The 15,866-nt window shown below is 39.8% G+C and overlaps 1 protein-coding gene across 1 annotated transcript in view; it reads left to right on the top strand.

Annotated features, from left to right (window-relative positions):
• The first annotated feature begins 11,835 nt into the window (after nucleotides 1-11,835).
• LOC120244161 (UDP-glucuronosyltransferase 3A1-like) overlaps nucleotides 11,836-15,866 on the top strand; it is a 34,560-nt gene continuing 30,529 nt past the window's right edge. The window contains 2 exon segments of the mRNA XM_039250530.1: nucleotides 11,836-12,110; nucleotides 14,521-14,622. Of these exon segments, the coding sequence (XP_039106461.1) occupies nucleotides 12,017-12,110; nucleotides 14,521-14,622 (196 nt within the window). The 5' untranslated portion in view covers nucleotides 11,836-12,016.

Here is a 15,866-nt window from a genome sequence, read left to right as displayed (position 1 = left end):
TTCTTTCACTGTTCATGATGATATAAGATATTGGCCAGTTCTTCCATTTTGGGTCTTCCTCTTGCATCTCCTTCTCATCTCACCTCCAAGCTCAGGAAGCCTGGCCTCTGTCCTTCAGTTAGGGAGGGATGGCTCTTCCAGGACTCTACCTGTGCTCTCTGTCCTGAGTCAGTCTTGAGAGATGATGGTCAGACCTGGAGCCTGTCTTCGGCCACAGCTAATGCTGTGTTTTTCACTTCCCACAATTTCTTTCTTAAGTTTCCCAGTCTTAAAATGGAGTCATAGACCTCCACCTGAGGGTCTGGGGTCTCAGGTCCAGTGACTATATCATTGATGAATACTTTGTTGATTTAAAAAAAAGTCATTAATGCCACTATGTCCATAATACTTGAATAGGTAAGAAATATAATAGATGATAAAATGACTGAATGAAATTTGATGAGGAACAGAATATTTACACAGTTTCAAAATATCTCCCCACAACCCATTTCCTAATTGTAGACTAAAAAACAGTAGCTTTACAGTCTAGATCTTGGTGGACACCACCTTAAACAAGGAATTGTTATCATGTCTAATGCTAGAATCATCTGACATCATGTGTTTCTCACTGTGATTCACTGAGATGGAATCAACACCACCTTAGTGGTAGTTCAACCAAATTCCCTAGTAACCTAGAGTATAATGACAAAACATCAGACAAAACCTACTTGTGATCTATCATATGAAATAAATAACTTGTACTTTTAAGATGTCAATGACAAGAAAAAGAAAGTCTGAGAAACCAGTCCTTGCTAAAGGAGATGATATAGACATGATAACTAAATGCAGTGTGCGATACTGGTTTGGTTCCTACACCAGCAAATTCATATCCCAACATGGGATATTTTGGGACAACTGGAGGTAAAGAAATAAATTTGTAGATAAAGCAATTGCATTAATTTAAAAATGGTGCCTTCTGGAGGAGGGCCCAAGATGGTGGAACAGCATGGAAGTTTATTTTGCGTGTCTGATCCCTGCAATACAGCCAGATCGACACTAAACCATCCTGCACATCTAGAAAACTGATTTGAAGATTAACACAACCATCTACACAACCTGAACCACAGAACTCAGCAGGTATGTGGTGCAGAGAGGTGGGCTGGGGTAGAGAGAAGCTGCGGAGGGCAGGGAGCTGTTTTTGCTTGCAGAGAGAGGACAGAGACAGGGGGAGAGCATGGAAAAACATCCTCCCTCCCCCCTGAAAGCAACTAGAGAGAAAAGAAAGAGTATGCAAGGGACTGAACAAAAAAAAGGAAGAAAGGAGAAAGGAGAGGGTTTAAATTCCATTAAGACTCTATAAACAGGGAGCTGAGTCTGAAACTCGGCAGTCTGAAACTTGGTGATGCTCTGGTGGGAAGGTCAAATTCCTAGGAGCAGAGAGCGAGGTCCGAGGGGTCCAAGAGTCACATGGGAAGAGGTAGTTCCCCTACTGGGAGGACATTTGGTAGATGCTCTGCAGCTACCCCACAGGCCAAGGTCCTGGTGGACCCTGGAGAACAGCCACATTCGCTGGTGCTGGAACAAGGATTTTAAGTGGGAAGCCTGGTGCAAACTGTGTGTTGCAATTTGCCATAATCCCTGAAACACTGCTGCTACATGATCATGTGAACTTTTTCTGGGGTGATCTGACACCCAGCGGCAGTCTCTGGACATCAGCAGCAGCACAGTAATGTGAACGCTCCTGGAAGTGGTCGGGTACCTGGCCATTGCTAAGTGAGACCCTCCCCCAGAGGGTCAGCATGGGTCAAAGGCACAGTCCCTCAGAAGTGAGGGGCTGGGAAACACAGCCACATCTGAGATAAAACTCGAGGGAGGTGCCATCTGGCAACCTGACAGCTTAGTCACAGACAGTGTAAAAGCAGTGAGTGAATGGAAGCTGGAGGCACAAGAGGGGTCAAGATTGCTGGTTTGGATAACAGAGTTCCAATGCTGGAGACTGGGTAGCTAGGTGACACCATTATCACCCCTCCTGCGCATGTACATACAAACCTACAAGCACCACAATAATCCACCCCAGTAAGCTTACCCCAGTAAGCGCTATCTAGTGGAGAACAGAGCCATTACATTAAGCCCTGCCCAACTGGGCCAACCTTGTTCTTCAGGAACACCGCAAATCTCTCTGCTTGCTTAGTTTACAGATATAAAGAAGTCATAGTTTGATTTCAAAGGGAAACTGATGTAATTTCAGTCATATTTCAGTCTGTTCACTGGTCTGTAGCCTTCAGTTTTGTTTCTTTTTCTTTTCTTATTCTTGAATATAGAAAGAGAAAACATTTATTTTTATTTTCAATTTTTATGAAAAATATTTTTCTTTAATTTTTTTCCTACTGTATTTTTTAGTTTTCTGTAAAATTTTCAAATTCCATTTTTTTAGTTCCATCACTTCATTTTATTCTATTTCATAAATTTTTATTTATTCTATTTCATAAAAGTTTATGAAATTTTTTTCAAATTTTCAAATATTTTCCTTTTTATTCTTTTCTTACCTTTCCCTTTTCTCTCTAATATATCAAGCTCCTTCAAAAACCAGACCAACACACACCTAGGATCTAGCATCATTTATTTGAAATTTTTATGTTGTTTTTAATTTTAATTTTTTTATCTTATTAATTCCTTATCTTCCTTCAAAATGAAAGATTTCACCCTAAAAGAAAGAATAGGAAGAAATGACATCCAGGGCCTTAATCAACACAGGTACAAGCAAGATGTCTGAACCAGAATTTAGAATCACAATAATAAGAATACTAGTTGGGGTTGAAAATAGATTAGAATCCTTTCTGCGGAGATAAAAGAAGTAAAAGCTAGTGCAATAAAGTGAAATAAAAAATGTTATAACTGAGCTGCAATCTCAAATAGATGCCATTGCATTAAGGATGGATGAAGCAGAGCAGTGAATCAGCGATATAGAGGACAAACTTATGGAGAATAATGAAGCAGAAAAAAAGAGGGAGACTAAGGAATTAGAGAAATCAGTGACTCATTATAAAGAAACAACATCACAACCATAGGAGTCCCAGAAGATGGAGAGGAAAAGGGGTAGAAGGGTTAAGTGAGCAAATCATAGCAGAGAACTTTCCTAACCCCAGGAAAGGCACAGACATCAAAATCCCATTTTTGTCACATTAGAATCAACAAAAACCAATCATCAAAAAGGAGTATCATAGTCAAACTCATCAAATACTCAGGTAAGGAAAGAATCATGAAAGCAGCAAGGGAGAAAAAGTCCTTAACCTACAAGGGAAGACAGATCAGATTTGCAGCAGACCTATTCACAGAAACTTGGCAGGCCAGAAAGGAGTAGCAGGATATATTCAATGTGCTGAATCAGAAAAATATGAAACTAAGTATGCTTTATCCAGCAAGGCTGTCATTCACAATAGAAGGAGAGATAAAAAGTTTCCCAGAAACAACAAAAATTAAAGGCATTTGTGACCTCTAAGCCAGCCCTGCAAGAAATTTTAAGGAGGACTCTGTGAGGGGAGGGGGAAAAAAAAAAGACCTGAGAACATCACCAGAAACTCCAGCTCTGCAGGTGACATAATGTCAATAAATTCATGTCTTTCAGTACTCAGTCTAAACGTCAATGGACTAAATGCTCCAATCAAAAGACATAGGGTAACAGAATGGATAAGAAAATAAGACCCATCTATATGCTGTTTACAAGAGACCCACATTAGACCTAAAGACACCTACAGATTGAAAGTAAGGGGATGGAGAACCATTTATTATGCTAATGGTTGACAAAAGAAAGCCAAAGTAGCCATACTTATATCAGACAATGTAGGCTTTAAAATAAAGATTGTAACAAGAGATGAAGAAGGGAACTATATCATAATTAAGGGGTCTATCCACCAAGGGGATCTAACAGTTGTAAACATTTATGCTCCAAATGTGCAGTACCCAAATATATAAATCAATTAATCGCAAACATAAAGAAACTTATTGATAATAATACCATAATAGGGGACTTCAACACCCCACTTACGGCAATGGGCAGATCATTTAAACAGAAAATCAAAAAGGAAACAATGGCTTTGAGTGACACACTGGACCAATGGACTTAACAAATATATTCAGAACATTTAATCCTAAAGCAGCAGAATATACATTCTTCTCCAGTGCACATGGAATGTTTTCCAGAATAGATCACATACTGGGACACAAATCAGCCCTTAACAAGTACAAAAAGATCAAGATCATACCGTTCATATTTTCAGACTACAATGCTATGAAACTCCAAATCACAAGAAAAATTTGAAAAGATAACAAATACTTGGAGACTATAGAACATCCTACTAATGAATGAATGGGCTAACCAAGAAATTAATGAGGAAATTAAAAAGTATATGGAAGCCAATAAAAATGATACCACTACAGCCCAAAACCTCTGGGATGCAGCAAAGGCGGTCATAAGAGGGAAGTATATACCAATCCAGGCCTTCCTAAAGAAGGAAGACAAGTCTCAGATACACAACCTAACCTTACACCTTAAAGAGAAGGACAAAGAACAACAAATGAAACCAAAACCAACAGAAGACAGGAAATAATAAAGATTGGAGCAGAAATCAATGTTATTAAAACAAACAAAAAAGTAGAACAGATCAATGAAACCAGAAACTGGTTCTTTGAAAGAATTAACAAAATTGATAAACCCCTAGCCAGTTTGATCAAAAAGAAAAAGGAAATGACCCAAATAAATAAAATCAAGAATGAAAGAGAAGAGATGACAACCAACACAGCAGAAATAAAAACAATTATAAGAGAATATTATGAACAAGTATATACCAATATAGTGGGCAAACTGGAAGAAATGGACAAATTCTTAGAAACAGATCAACTACCAAAACTGAAAGAGAAAGAGATAGAAAATTTGAACAAACTCATAACCAGTAAAGAAATCAAATTAGTAATCAAAAATCTCCCAAAAAAAATAAGACTCCAGGGCCAGATGGTTTTCCAGGGGAATTCTACCAAACATTTAAGGATGAGTTAACACCTATCCTCTTGAAGCTGCTCCATAAAATAGAAATGAAAAAAAAAATCTTCCAAACTCTTTCTATGAAGCCAGCATTACCTTGATTCCAAAACCAGACAAAGACTCCACTAAAAAGGAGAACTATACACCAATTTCCCTGATGAACATGGATCCAAAAATCCTCAACAAGATATTAGCCAACCAGATCCAACAATACATTAAAATAATTTTTTACTGTGACCAAGTGCAATTTGTACCTGGGATGCAGGGATGGTTCAATATCCACAAAACAATCAATGTGATTCATCACATCAATAAAAGAAAGAACAAGAACCATATGATCCTCTCAATAGACGCAGAGAAAGCATTTAACAAAATATAGCATCCTTTCAAGAAAGTAGGGATAGAAGGAACATACTTCGGGATCATAAAAGCTGTATATGAAAGACCCAATGCTAATATCATCCTTACTAGGGAAAAACAGAGCTTTCCCTCTAAGGTCAGGAACAAGACACGGATATCCACTATTGTCACTGTTATTCAACATAGTATTGGAAGTCTTGTTGTCAACAATCAGACAACACAAAGAAATAAAAGGCATCCAAATCAGCCAGGAGGAGGTCAAACTTTCACTTTTTGCAGATGACATAATACTCTATATGGGAAACCCAAAAGACTGCACAAAAAATGGCTAGAACTGATCCATGAATTCAGCAAAGTAGCAGGATATAAAATCAATGCACAGATATTGGTTGCACTCCTATACACCAACAATGAAACAACAGAAAGAGAAATCAAGGACTCGATCCCATTTACAATTGCACCAAAACTCATAAAATACCTAGGAATAAATCTAACTAAAGAGGTGAAAAATCTATACACTGAGAACTATAGAAAGCTTATGAAAGAAATTGAAGAAGGTACCAAAAAATGGAAAAATATTCCATGCTCCTGGTTAGGAAGAACAAATATTGTTAAAGTGCCAGTACTACCCAAAGTAATCTACATATTCAATGCAATCTCTATCAAAATAACACAAACATTCTTCACAGAGGTAGACCAAACAATCCTAAATTTTGAATGGAAACAGAGAAGACCCCAAATAGCCAAAGCAATCTTAAAAAAGAAAACCAAAGCAGGAGGCATCACAATCCCAGACTTTAAGCTGTATTACAAAGCTGTAATCAAGACAGTATGGTACTGGCACCAGAACAGGCACTCAGATCAATGGCACAGAATAGAGAACCCAGAAATGGATCCACAAACGTATGGCCAACTAATCTTTGACAAGCAGGAAAGAATAGCAGAATATAGCACATATGTGTGTGTGTGTGTGTTTTATATATATATATATTATTATTTTATATATATATTTATATATTATATATAAATTATATATATTATAATTATATATTTATATATATTTTTTATATATATTTTATATATATAAAACACACACACATATATGTGTGTCTATACATATATATATAGACACACATATAAAATATATATATAGTGTGATATATATATGTGTGTATGTGTATATATATATATATATATGGTATACCTCTTGTCATTTGCAGCTATGTGGATGAACTAGAAGGTATTATGCTAAGTAAAATTATTCAGAGAAAGACAAATATCATATGACTTCACTCATATGAAGATTTTAAGTTACAAAATAGATAAACATAAGGGAAGGGAAGCAAAAATATATATAAAAACAGTGAGGGGGACAAAAACATACATGGAGACCAATCAGAGAGTTACTGGAGGGGTTGTGGGAGGGGGGGATGGGCTAAATGCATAAGGGGCATTAAGGAATCTATTCCTGAAATCATTGTCACACTATATGCTAACTAACTTGGATGTAAATTAAAAAATAAATAATTTTAAAAAGACAAAAATGATTTTGGGAAACTGCAAGTGACATCCCCTGTCAAGAGATTCCCAGATGTTCTTCTCCATCTCATCTACACTTGACAGGATTAAGAAAGACTATGTTTGTTGTTTTGTCTTTCCAAACTCACCATCTATATCAGGAAAAGGAAAAACAAATCATACTTTAAACTTCCTTATAAAACTTATTGAAATTGCTACCAAATGTTGACAATAACAAGGATTTCCATTCTCTCTCACCTCTGACTCTTAACGCAGAGTAGTGCTAAGAGTAGACATTCCATGGAAACCCTCTAAGGTCTATCACCTAAGGCTGCCTGGATCTGGGGATGTTAAAATGGACTGCATGGGAGTAACAAAACTCAACCTCTTATCCTTTGCTCACAAACCAGTCTCAGCTGTATGAATTGAGCAGAACTGCAACACGAAGTAGTTATCAAGAAAGAACAAGTGTTCCAACACTTTTCCTTCCATAACCATCTTAGCATGAGTAAGTTGCAGGCTAGGCTAAGGATTAGAATTCTGGAATCCTGTACTGCAAGACCATTAAGCTTTAAGGATCAACTGAAGACTATTCATTTTAAACATGAAGATGCTCTTTCTTCAGACCTCATAGCTAATTAACAACAGGCACTTAAACTCTGTAAAGATTGACAGCATAAGGATTTGATCATCATAGTATCTCTAATGCCTAATGAGAACCAGCATGTAGTAGGTGCCTACTATGGTCCAGAAACTGAATTAAGTTTCTTGCAGTATACAGATATGGATACAATGTGGTCAATGTGGAACATACCATCTAGTGGAGGATATGGGCACATAACAGACAATTAACAAAGCAATGCTGTTCATGCTTTTATAAATATATAAGTAAGGTGCCCAGTGGAAAATCCAGGGCAAATAATAAATATTGTTGCCTATTGCCTTCAACAACTAAGCTATACATACCAGAATAAGCATTGAGAATAAAATAATAGTGAGTGAAATGCAAAAAAAAAAAAAAAAAAAAGATGGTGCTTTCCTAATGAAGATTAATTAGGTAGTTGGAAACCATCAATTGTCTATAGATCCCAAATGGTTATCTCAGACAGATTCTGTCAGTGCAATTGTTGTCTACATCAGGAGACAGATTCTTGGTGCTCCATCATTTACCAGAATCTTACCCACTGCCTTTTTACCTATTGTTTCTTTTCAGAATTATATATATATATATATACATATATATATATGAATATATATAAAAGTTTTTTTAAATATATAAAATTTTTATCAGTTGCTTTTTATAGTGTCCAGGAAAGCTCCTTTTACTCTCATCCTGGAAATGAAACATTGGCAGTGTCAGGGATGGAAATATCTTCAACTGAACAAATAATTCTTCCCAGGAATTTAATTAAGGTGCCAAGGCTTGTGCTTGTGTAGGGCAGCAGCAAATCCTTCTTTGTGAGCTCCTATGTGAATGTTTGTGTCTTTAATGAGTGTGCTCCATGAATCTCTGCAAAAAGGAGGCTTCCCTCAATGTCCTGTCATACATGTGCTTCTGGAGAAAGTTAATTGTGGTTAAAGATCTTGCCAGAAAACCTGTGAGGAGGGCTATTGAGGTAGTCCATGAAAAGCCAGCTACAAGTGATTTGTATCCCTCAAAGATGAAGAGCTTGTTGAAATAGGAATTAAACAGAATATATTACCACGTTTATGATTGCAAAGAATTTGTTAGTACGTAGATATAGTCAGCAATTTCAGTAAGATTGGAAATGGAGGCCCTAATACGATGACTTTGGCATTAAAGTCATAGTAATCCACTGAGAGGCACCATTCATTAAGGTTTAAGAATAGTCAAATTAGACTATTGAATGCAGAACTAGTGGGGATAATCACTTCTTCGTTGGTGGATACTTTGTAAAAAGGGATTTAATCCTGAAGACACTCTATTAACAAATCTTTGGTTGTATTAACAGTTTTAATATGTTGGGCAGATGCAATGAATCCCTATTTGTTATGGTGTTAGTTTGTTTGCTGTGGTGTTTTCCTTTATGGCTTTTATTATGTTGCATGTTTTTATCACGGAACTGTTGAATTTTGTCAGATGCTTTTCTTTTATGCACCAATTAAGGTGATTTTGGTTTTTCTCCATTTGGTTAATATAGTGTATTATATTGATCAATTTTCATATGTTGAACCATCTATGCATTTCAGGATAAATTCCTCTCAGTATTGGTGTCTGATAAATTTTATACATTGCTGAATTTAGTTTACTACTATGCTGATCCTTGAACATCATGGGGATGGGTGTGCTGGTCCCTCACACAGTCAAAACACTATATATTTTGACTCCCCCCAAACTTTATTACTAATATCCTACTGTTGATCAGAAGCTTTACTAATAACATGAAAAGTTGATTAACATATGCTTTGTATCTTATATGTATTATATTCTAGAAGTATATGTATTACTAGTATACGTATTATATATACTACATGTAAATGTCACATGTGTTAATATTAGCATACATAAACTAGAGAAAAAATGTTATTAGAAAATCATAAGGAAGTTAAACTATATTTACAGTACTATATTTATTGAAAAAATCCACATATAAGTGGACTTGTGCAGCTCAAACCCACCTGTTCAAGGGTTAGTTATATATATTCTGTCTAAAGACAAAAACAAACAAGCAAACAAACAAAACTTGTTTACTAAGTAGGTTTTTCATGGTTGTGTGGGGTAGTGTATGTAACCTCACCTTCTAGATATGATAGGACTAAGCAGATGAGTAAGTGTAACGATGTTTCTTACATTAGGAAAATGCTAAAAATGTGTAAATATGGAAGATTAGGACAACCCCCATGGTGTATTGAATTGAGATATCAGAATGAATTCATAATTTTTTAACTAGTAGACATAGCTACAACATCTATAGGCAGAGAAATAAATATGGGATCTTGGTAACTACATCTATCACCATATATTTCCTAGTTCTGTCCACTGAAAGGATTATAAAGAGTGGTGCTTCTTTAGCAGTGAGCACACCTAGCAACCATATAGGTATCTTTTGGTCGAGTAGATCAAAAACTCCATGAAAGTAGAGACTGACTTAAGGGCAACTTTACCTTTCAGCATTAAATTGGATTCTGTGCACACAGGAATTTTGTATAATATTAAACCCTTAAGGGCATTCGGCTGGTAAACTTCAGGCCAGGTTGTAATTACCTGAACGCCAGCCTTCTCTGTTCAGCCTAAGCTGCTGAGAACCTGCCATCTAATGTTGCCACCTCCCCTCTGTCTCTGCCAAAATGTACAGATCAGCAGCGGTGGCCCCCAACATTATCAGACACTGCTACGTCCCGAGCCCACAACCCCCACCAGGGGTTGATGGGCTGGATTTACCACATCCTCCAGGTAGGGGGTGTAGCACACCTCAAGCCCACACTATCCAACAGCAAAACATGAGTACTTTCTGAATATCTTGTTCCTGTTGATGGTCACCCTGGGCACTATGTGGCTTTGTGGGAAGCTGTTGTGTATGGTGGGAAGCTGGTGAGTATGGTGGGAAGCTGGTGAGTATGGTGGCCAGGAAGCTGTGTGGGGCCAGAGCTGAAGAAGGCCTGAAGCCAAGTGTAGCCTTGGAGTATGGCATATTGCTGGGGGTGGGGGGACACAGGGTGTTACAATTCTTTATGGGCTTCCAACGAATTCAGGCAACTCCCTTTCTCCACATCATATCAACTTGTTAATTTTGTTGTAGATTCCTGATCATTGGCTTCTTCCTAAAATTGGAATTCCTTATCCAGCCCTTATGACCTTCTTTATTTGACAGTCAGCAAGGGCTCTTGTATGACTTTAGTCCCAGGGTAATTTGGACCAGTGACCTCATATTTTAATCCTTGAAGCCACCTCCTTTGTCATGCCCTTGTTTGAGGAGCATGAGCCTGAACCATTCCAGCCTCCATGTCCAGTATCTTCTTAGCCTGTTTCCCTCACTCCTGCTTCAGTCACCTGCTATCACACCAAAATCAAGAACTTTACAAATTCTCTCATTTTTCTGTTGGCCTTTCCTGTTAACTCTTGTCATAGCTCAGGAAACTACACATACGTCTTTGATCAGGAAACCCAGTCTTCCAGAATTATCGTACCCCTCCCCCTGGAAAAGAGACTTTGTCCTCCTTGCCCAGAATTCTGTCACCTGACTACACAAGGCTGTAAGGGAAGCTGCACCAAAATCCTTTACAAGAGCCAGTCTTGTTTTCAGGACAGAAAATGCAAAAACGCCTCTGGGGCTTGCATGCCCTGAACTTCCCAGGACAAAGAGGCAGAATGACAAGATGTCCTCAGTTTGTGCCTAAAGAGACTGTGGAAGCATCCCTAGTGTTATGATGCTCATTTGGAATTACAGTCTCAGCTGTCAGGTTTAAACCTCCAGGTAAAGACTTGGACTCTAGCACCTCTTCATAAATAAATGACCATCTTAAGAGGTCCTCTGAATACAGTCCAGGAATGGTAGGTGGGCTTGTCTTGGGCATTGGCTTCTAGAGAGTAGACACAAGTTCCTCCGTGGGAGCAGTGTCTCCTGAGATTGGAAGACTCACAGAGATTGTAAGGAGCTACCTGGGGAAATGGAACATGGGGATGACAGTTGAGGTCAGTAGTGCAGCTAGGAGGTGAGAAAAATTGTGGAAGAGTCTCTAAAACGGAGATGGGTCTGAGTCACCTGAAGGTGACCTCAGTGACTTCCTGAGGTACCAACCATTCCTGCTTCAGAGTATGTTCTCTGTAGTGTAGTGATTCCGTGGAAGGAGAGGGGTTAAGAGGAGCTCACTAACCCCTCCTTCCCATTGCCAGATGCCTGAGGTTAGGGAGGGTGAGGACAAATTAGCCAGTGGAGCAAACACCCGGGGTAGGGGTTGGGAGGAGGAGCAGAAAGAAATCACAGACGGAAAGAGAAGACAGGCAGGATCCGTCTCTCACCCCTTCCCAAGCTGCCTGCCAGTGAATCTCCTTGGCTGCCAGTGCAGCGTGTGTCCCCAGGGCACACAGGTTACTGTGTGGGGCACGGGGCGCAGGCTCTGGGTACAAGACTGGGCTCATCAACCGGTACAGGAGTGAGCATGGCAGGGCAGCGGGCGCTGCTGCTAGCCAGCTTCCTTCTGCCTGGGTTCCTGCTCTCAGAGGCCGCCAAGATCCTAACTCTGTCCTTAGTGGGTGAGTGCTTGACTGGAGAATCAGACACAGGCTTGTCCCAGGCACCCGCAGGAAGGCTCAGGCACACAGCCCTGGGTCAGAGGGTCACTCTGTGTGGTTTTCCAGACCACGCTTGGGTCCCAGGCTGTGAGAGGGAGGGGTGGGAGGGGGATGTTGGGGTATGAGGAGCCCCTGCCTCGTGTAGGGGTGAAGAAGATGCTTCTGGAGAAAGTAGAATACCCTTTCCTCTCTTCCTATTCAGACTAGCTCTCCAAGGCACAGAGATGGGGCCAGAAGTTTGCGATCCCTCCCTGTGCTGGAGACCCCAGGCAGCCTCTTCCCAAGGGCGGGTAGGACATTCAGAGGCTCACTCTAAGCTTCTGGGGGATGCACAGCAGTTGTCGATAGAGATTGTGGGAGCATTTGCAGGGTTTTGGAAGCCAGGGGAAGAAGCTATGAGGAGAGCAGCACTGATTATCTGAAGCTGCTTGGGAGACAAGGTGGAGAAGGGAAAGCATTTCAGTAACAATTAGGAGGTTGTTTTCATCCAGAGGGAACCTAGGGAACTGGCCAGGGTTGGGGACTGGACCCTGGACTTTCAGGTCTTTCTAAGGCCCACTCCTTTCACCTGTGGGGCTGGAAGTATTTGAAGGACTCGGGGAACTGTTAATTTGGCATTTTGTGGCCTCAGTTTTATCTCCTTTACTTTTGCACCAAAGGGAATAGAAGATGAAAAGGAAAATTATATCAGGATAAAGGGTCATCCTAGGCTGGAGCTTCCCTAACATTGTATTGCCACTCACAGTGGGCTCTTTTAAGTCACTTAACTGTATAGACCACTGGGAATTGGGGGATCTGAGAGCTGGAAGGAACGCTAAGTCATCTCATTTAGCCCCCCACAGTGTTTTCCTGAACAAGAATCTTAAGGGTCAGGCACCTTTTGCCAGAGCACACCAGACCTCTTTAAATGCACACAGCAAGAATTTACTCAGGCCCTCTTATCGCAAGATCAGCCTTTTCGCAGCGTCCAGTCGCATGCACTTTTCAGTGGGGATGTTTTAAAAATCACTCTTTAAGAAACCCTGTAACTGCATTTGAATTTTTTTTTTCCTTCCTGATTGTTAGTAGCAGTGACACAAAAGCGCTCCCTCCTTTCTTATCAGTATGTGTCCTCTGGACTTTGTGTGTGTGTGTGTGTGTGGTCGTGGTGGAGGGGGGGCGTCAGGTGTGGTGTGGGGGCGCTGAAGCCCCGCCTCTGCCCCAGAATGCACTGGGCTCACCAAGACCCTCAGAAATGGCTGCCTGTGCAGGGGCAGGAAGCCTCTCTGCTGAATCCATTTCTTGCATGGGTTAAAGGTGAGTCCGAGCATGCAGTCTGATGGGGTAGGGTTCATGTTTTATGTAACCCGTGTTACCTCAGGGCAACACAACCATAGCTATAAAAAGCTAAGTATAACAAACTAGATGCACACTATTACTGTAGTTCTACATCGTGTGTGCTGACCCAGTCATCATGGCACCTTCCTCTTCCAAACCACCCCCGCTTCCCAATTTGGGCAAATCCTATTCCTTCCCTCGTGGTCTGGCTTTCACTATTGCTGAGACTCATAGATGCCAGAAGCATGGCCCCTGATAGCATATGGTTTTAGATAGAACTTGATGTGATAGAATGTGTACCTCCCAGAGGATCCTACGTCTTTTCCTTAGGATCCCAGGATTTTCCTAGGATGGGTGGGGTCCCAGAGTCTCATGCATACAGTATCCTGCAGTTCCACTCCAGGGGCCCACAGCCTTTCTGAATGCCTTAATTTGAGGTTCAGCAAAATGCAGGCCCCAACTGAGAAGACTCCTGCCAAATATATTTGAATCTCAAGAATTTTGGCTCTAAGTGGTGTCTCTCTCTCCTCAGCTCCAGTGGCTCTTTCTTGGACTGATGTTACAGTTCCCATGTTTTGGCTCTCACATTAGCATAAATTTCCAGAGAGAAAGATTCCAGAAATGCTCTGATTAATTTTCCGCTAGGAGCCCTTCACACTCATATACAGCACAACGCCAACCTTTCCATTCGTAGAGTTATTTAGGGCACCATGTGTCTGGCAAAAATCAGCATGCACGTAGAAATGAGGAACTCCTTAAGGCCTCAGCAGAGAGAGTCTCATCACACTGATGTTTGGTCATTTTTGTGACCAGAGTAACACCAAAGAGTCAGGTGGAGGTTTGCTATGTTATGTTTTTGGTCTTTTTGGTTTTGTGGAGTGACTGGAGCTTTCTTACCCTGATGGAGATGGACATCCTGATTGATGAAGCTGATCTTCCTCTACTCACCATCAGCTTTCTGTTCCCTATCTCTTATGTCCTGGCTCTATCACCCCATCCACTTCAGACACTCTATTCTCATGATTACAAAGATGTCGTTGTGCCTTGTTCCTAGGTGGGAGCCATCATCTACTGCTGGACCGGGTGTCTCAGATTCTTCAAGATCATGGTCATAATGTCACCATGCTTCAGCAGAGAGGGAATTCGTTAATACCAGGTATCTTTTCCCACTAATTCTTGATTCCTTCTACTCTACACAAAGTGTAGAGTAAAGCAACAATGCTTTTGTAAAAAATTGCTGGGAAAAGTGTTTTTAAAATCTAATTGTGCCCAAAGAACGAAAAGTGTGCATGTCAGTGAGTGTGTGTGTGTGTGTGCGCGCGCACGCTTATGTAAAGTGTTGTAAAACTTGCTGGCTCTGTCTGCCAGCATGCCACACTCTGTAGTCTCATATTTTCCTCTCTTACCTTCATCCCAACCAACATGTTATTACAGGTTATTTTAGTACCTGGCACTTAATAACTTAGCTTGATAACATGTGAACAGAAGTGTTCTGACATATATAAGATTTCTAATAGGAAAGGATCACTTTTCTTTTTTTGTGTCAGAGATTACCTTTTGCTTTTATGATAACTGGAATTTAAGAAAGGTTTCTCAGCAAGTCCCTTATTTATGCAGCTAAGATCAGAATCTATAATTGAAATGATTTTGTTTTCTTGAAAAATCAATGACTGCCCATGAGTTTGTGTATAATGATGTTGGATGTTCTTAACAGAATCACTGAATCCAGTGAATGTCAGCTAAAATGAACAAAGAAATCTTATCAACTCTTCTCTGTTGACAGACAAGACATCAGCAGCGCAGGGAACTGAAATGAATTGCTCAAGTTCATGTGGCAGGTGAACAATAGTGTTGGGTGGCTTTAAGACTCTAAACTCTAGATTGCTCAATACGAAGCTTTCTTGACTTTGATTTTAAAAAATATTCAATTTTAAGTAGAATCTTTGAGGAATAAAATTCTGAGAAATTATAAAATTTTTAAGGTGATCAAGCTTTGTTATTCAGATTTTAGTATAAGTTTTTCTCTGTGAAAATTTCTTCATAGATTTTTATTGTGGTAAAATATACACAGCATAAAATTGATCACTAAATATTTTGAGGGAACAGCTTAGTGACTTGAAGTACATTCACATTGTTGTGCAACCATCACTGTAGAACATTTGCGTCATCACAAACAGGAACTCTGTACTGATTATATAATAGCTGCCATTTACCCTTTGCCTGCAGCCCTTGGGGGAACCACTACTCTACTTTACTTCTTGAAAAATTTGGCTATTGTAGATACCTCGTTTCAGTAGAAATATACAGTATCTGTCTTTTTGTGTCTGGCTCATTTCACTTTGCATCATGTCTTCAGGACTCATTCGTGTTAATAGTATCGATCAGAATCTCTTTTTTAAG

This window comes from Hyaena hyaena, unplaced genomic scaffold, assembly GCF_003009895.1.
Source record: "Hyaena hyaena isolate Hyena2069 unplaced genomic scaffold, ASM300989v1 scaffold_372, whole genome shotgun sequence".
Taxonomy (NCBI): Eukaryota; Metazoa; Chordata; class Mammalia; order Carnivora; family Hyaenidae; genus Hyaena; species Hyaena hyaena.
This window is presented reverse-complemented; position numbering and strand designations above follow the sequence as displayed.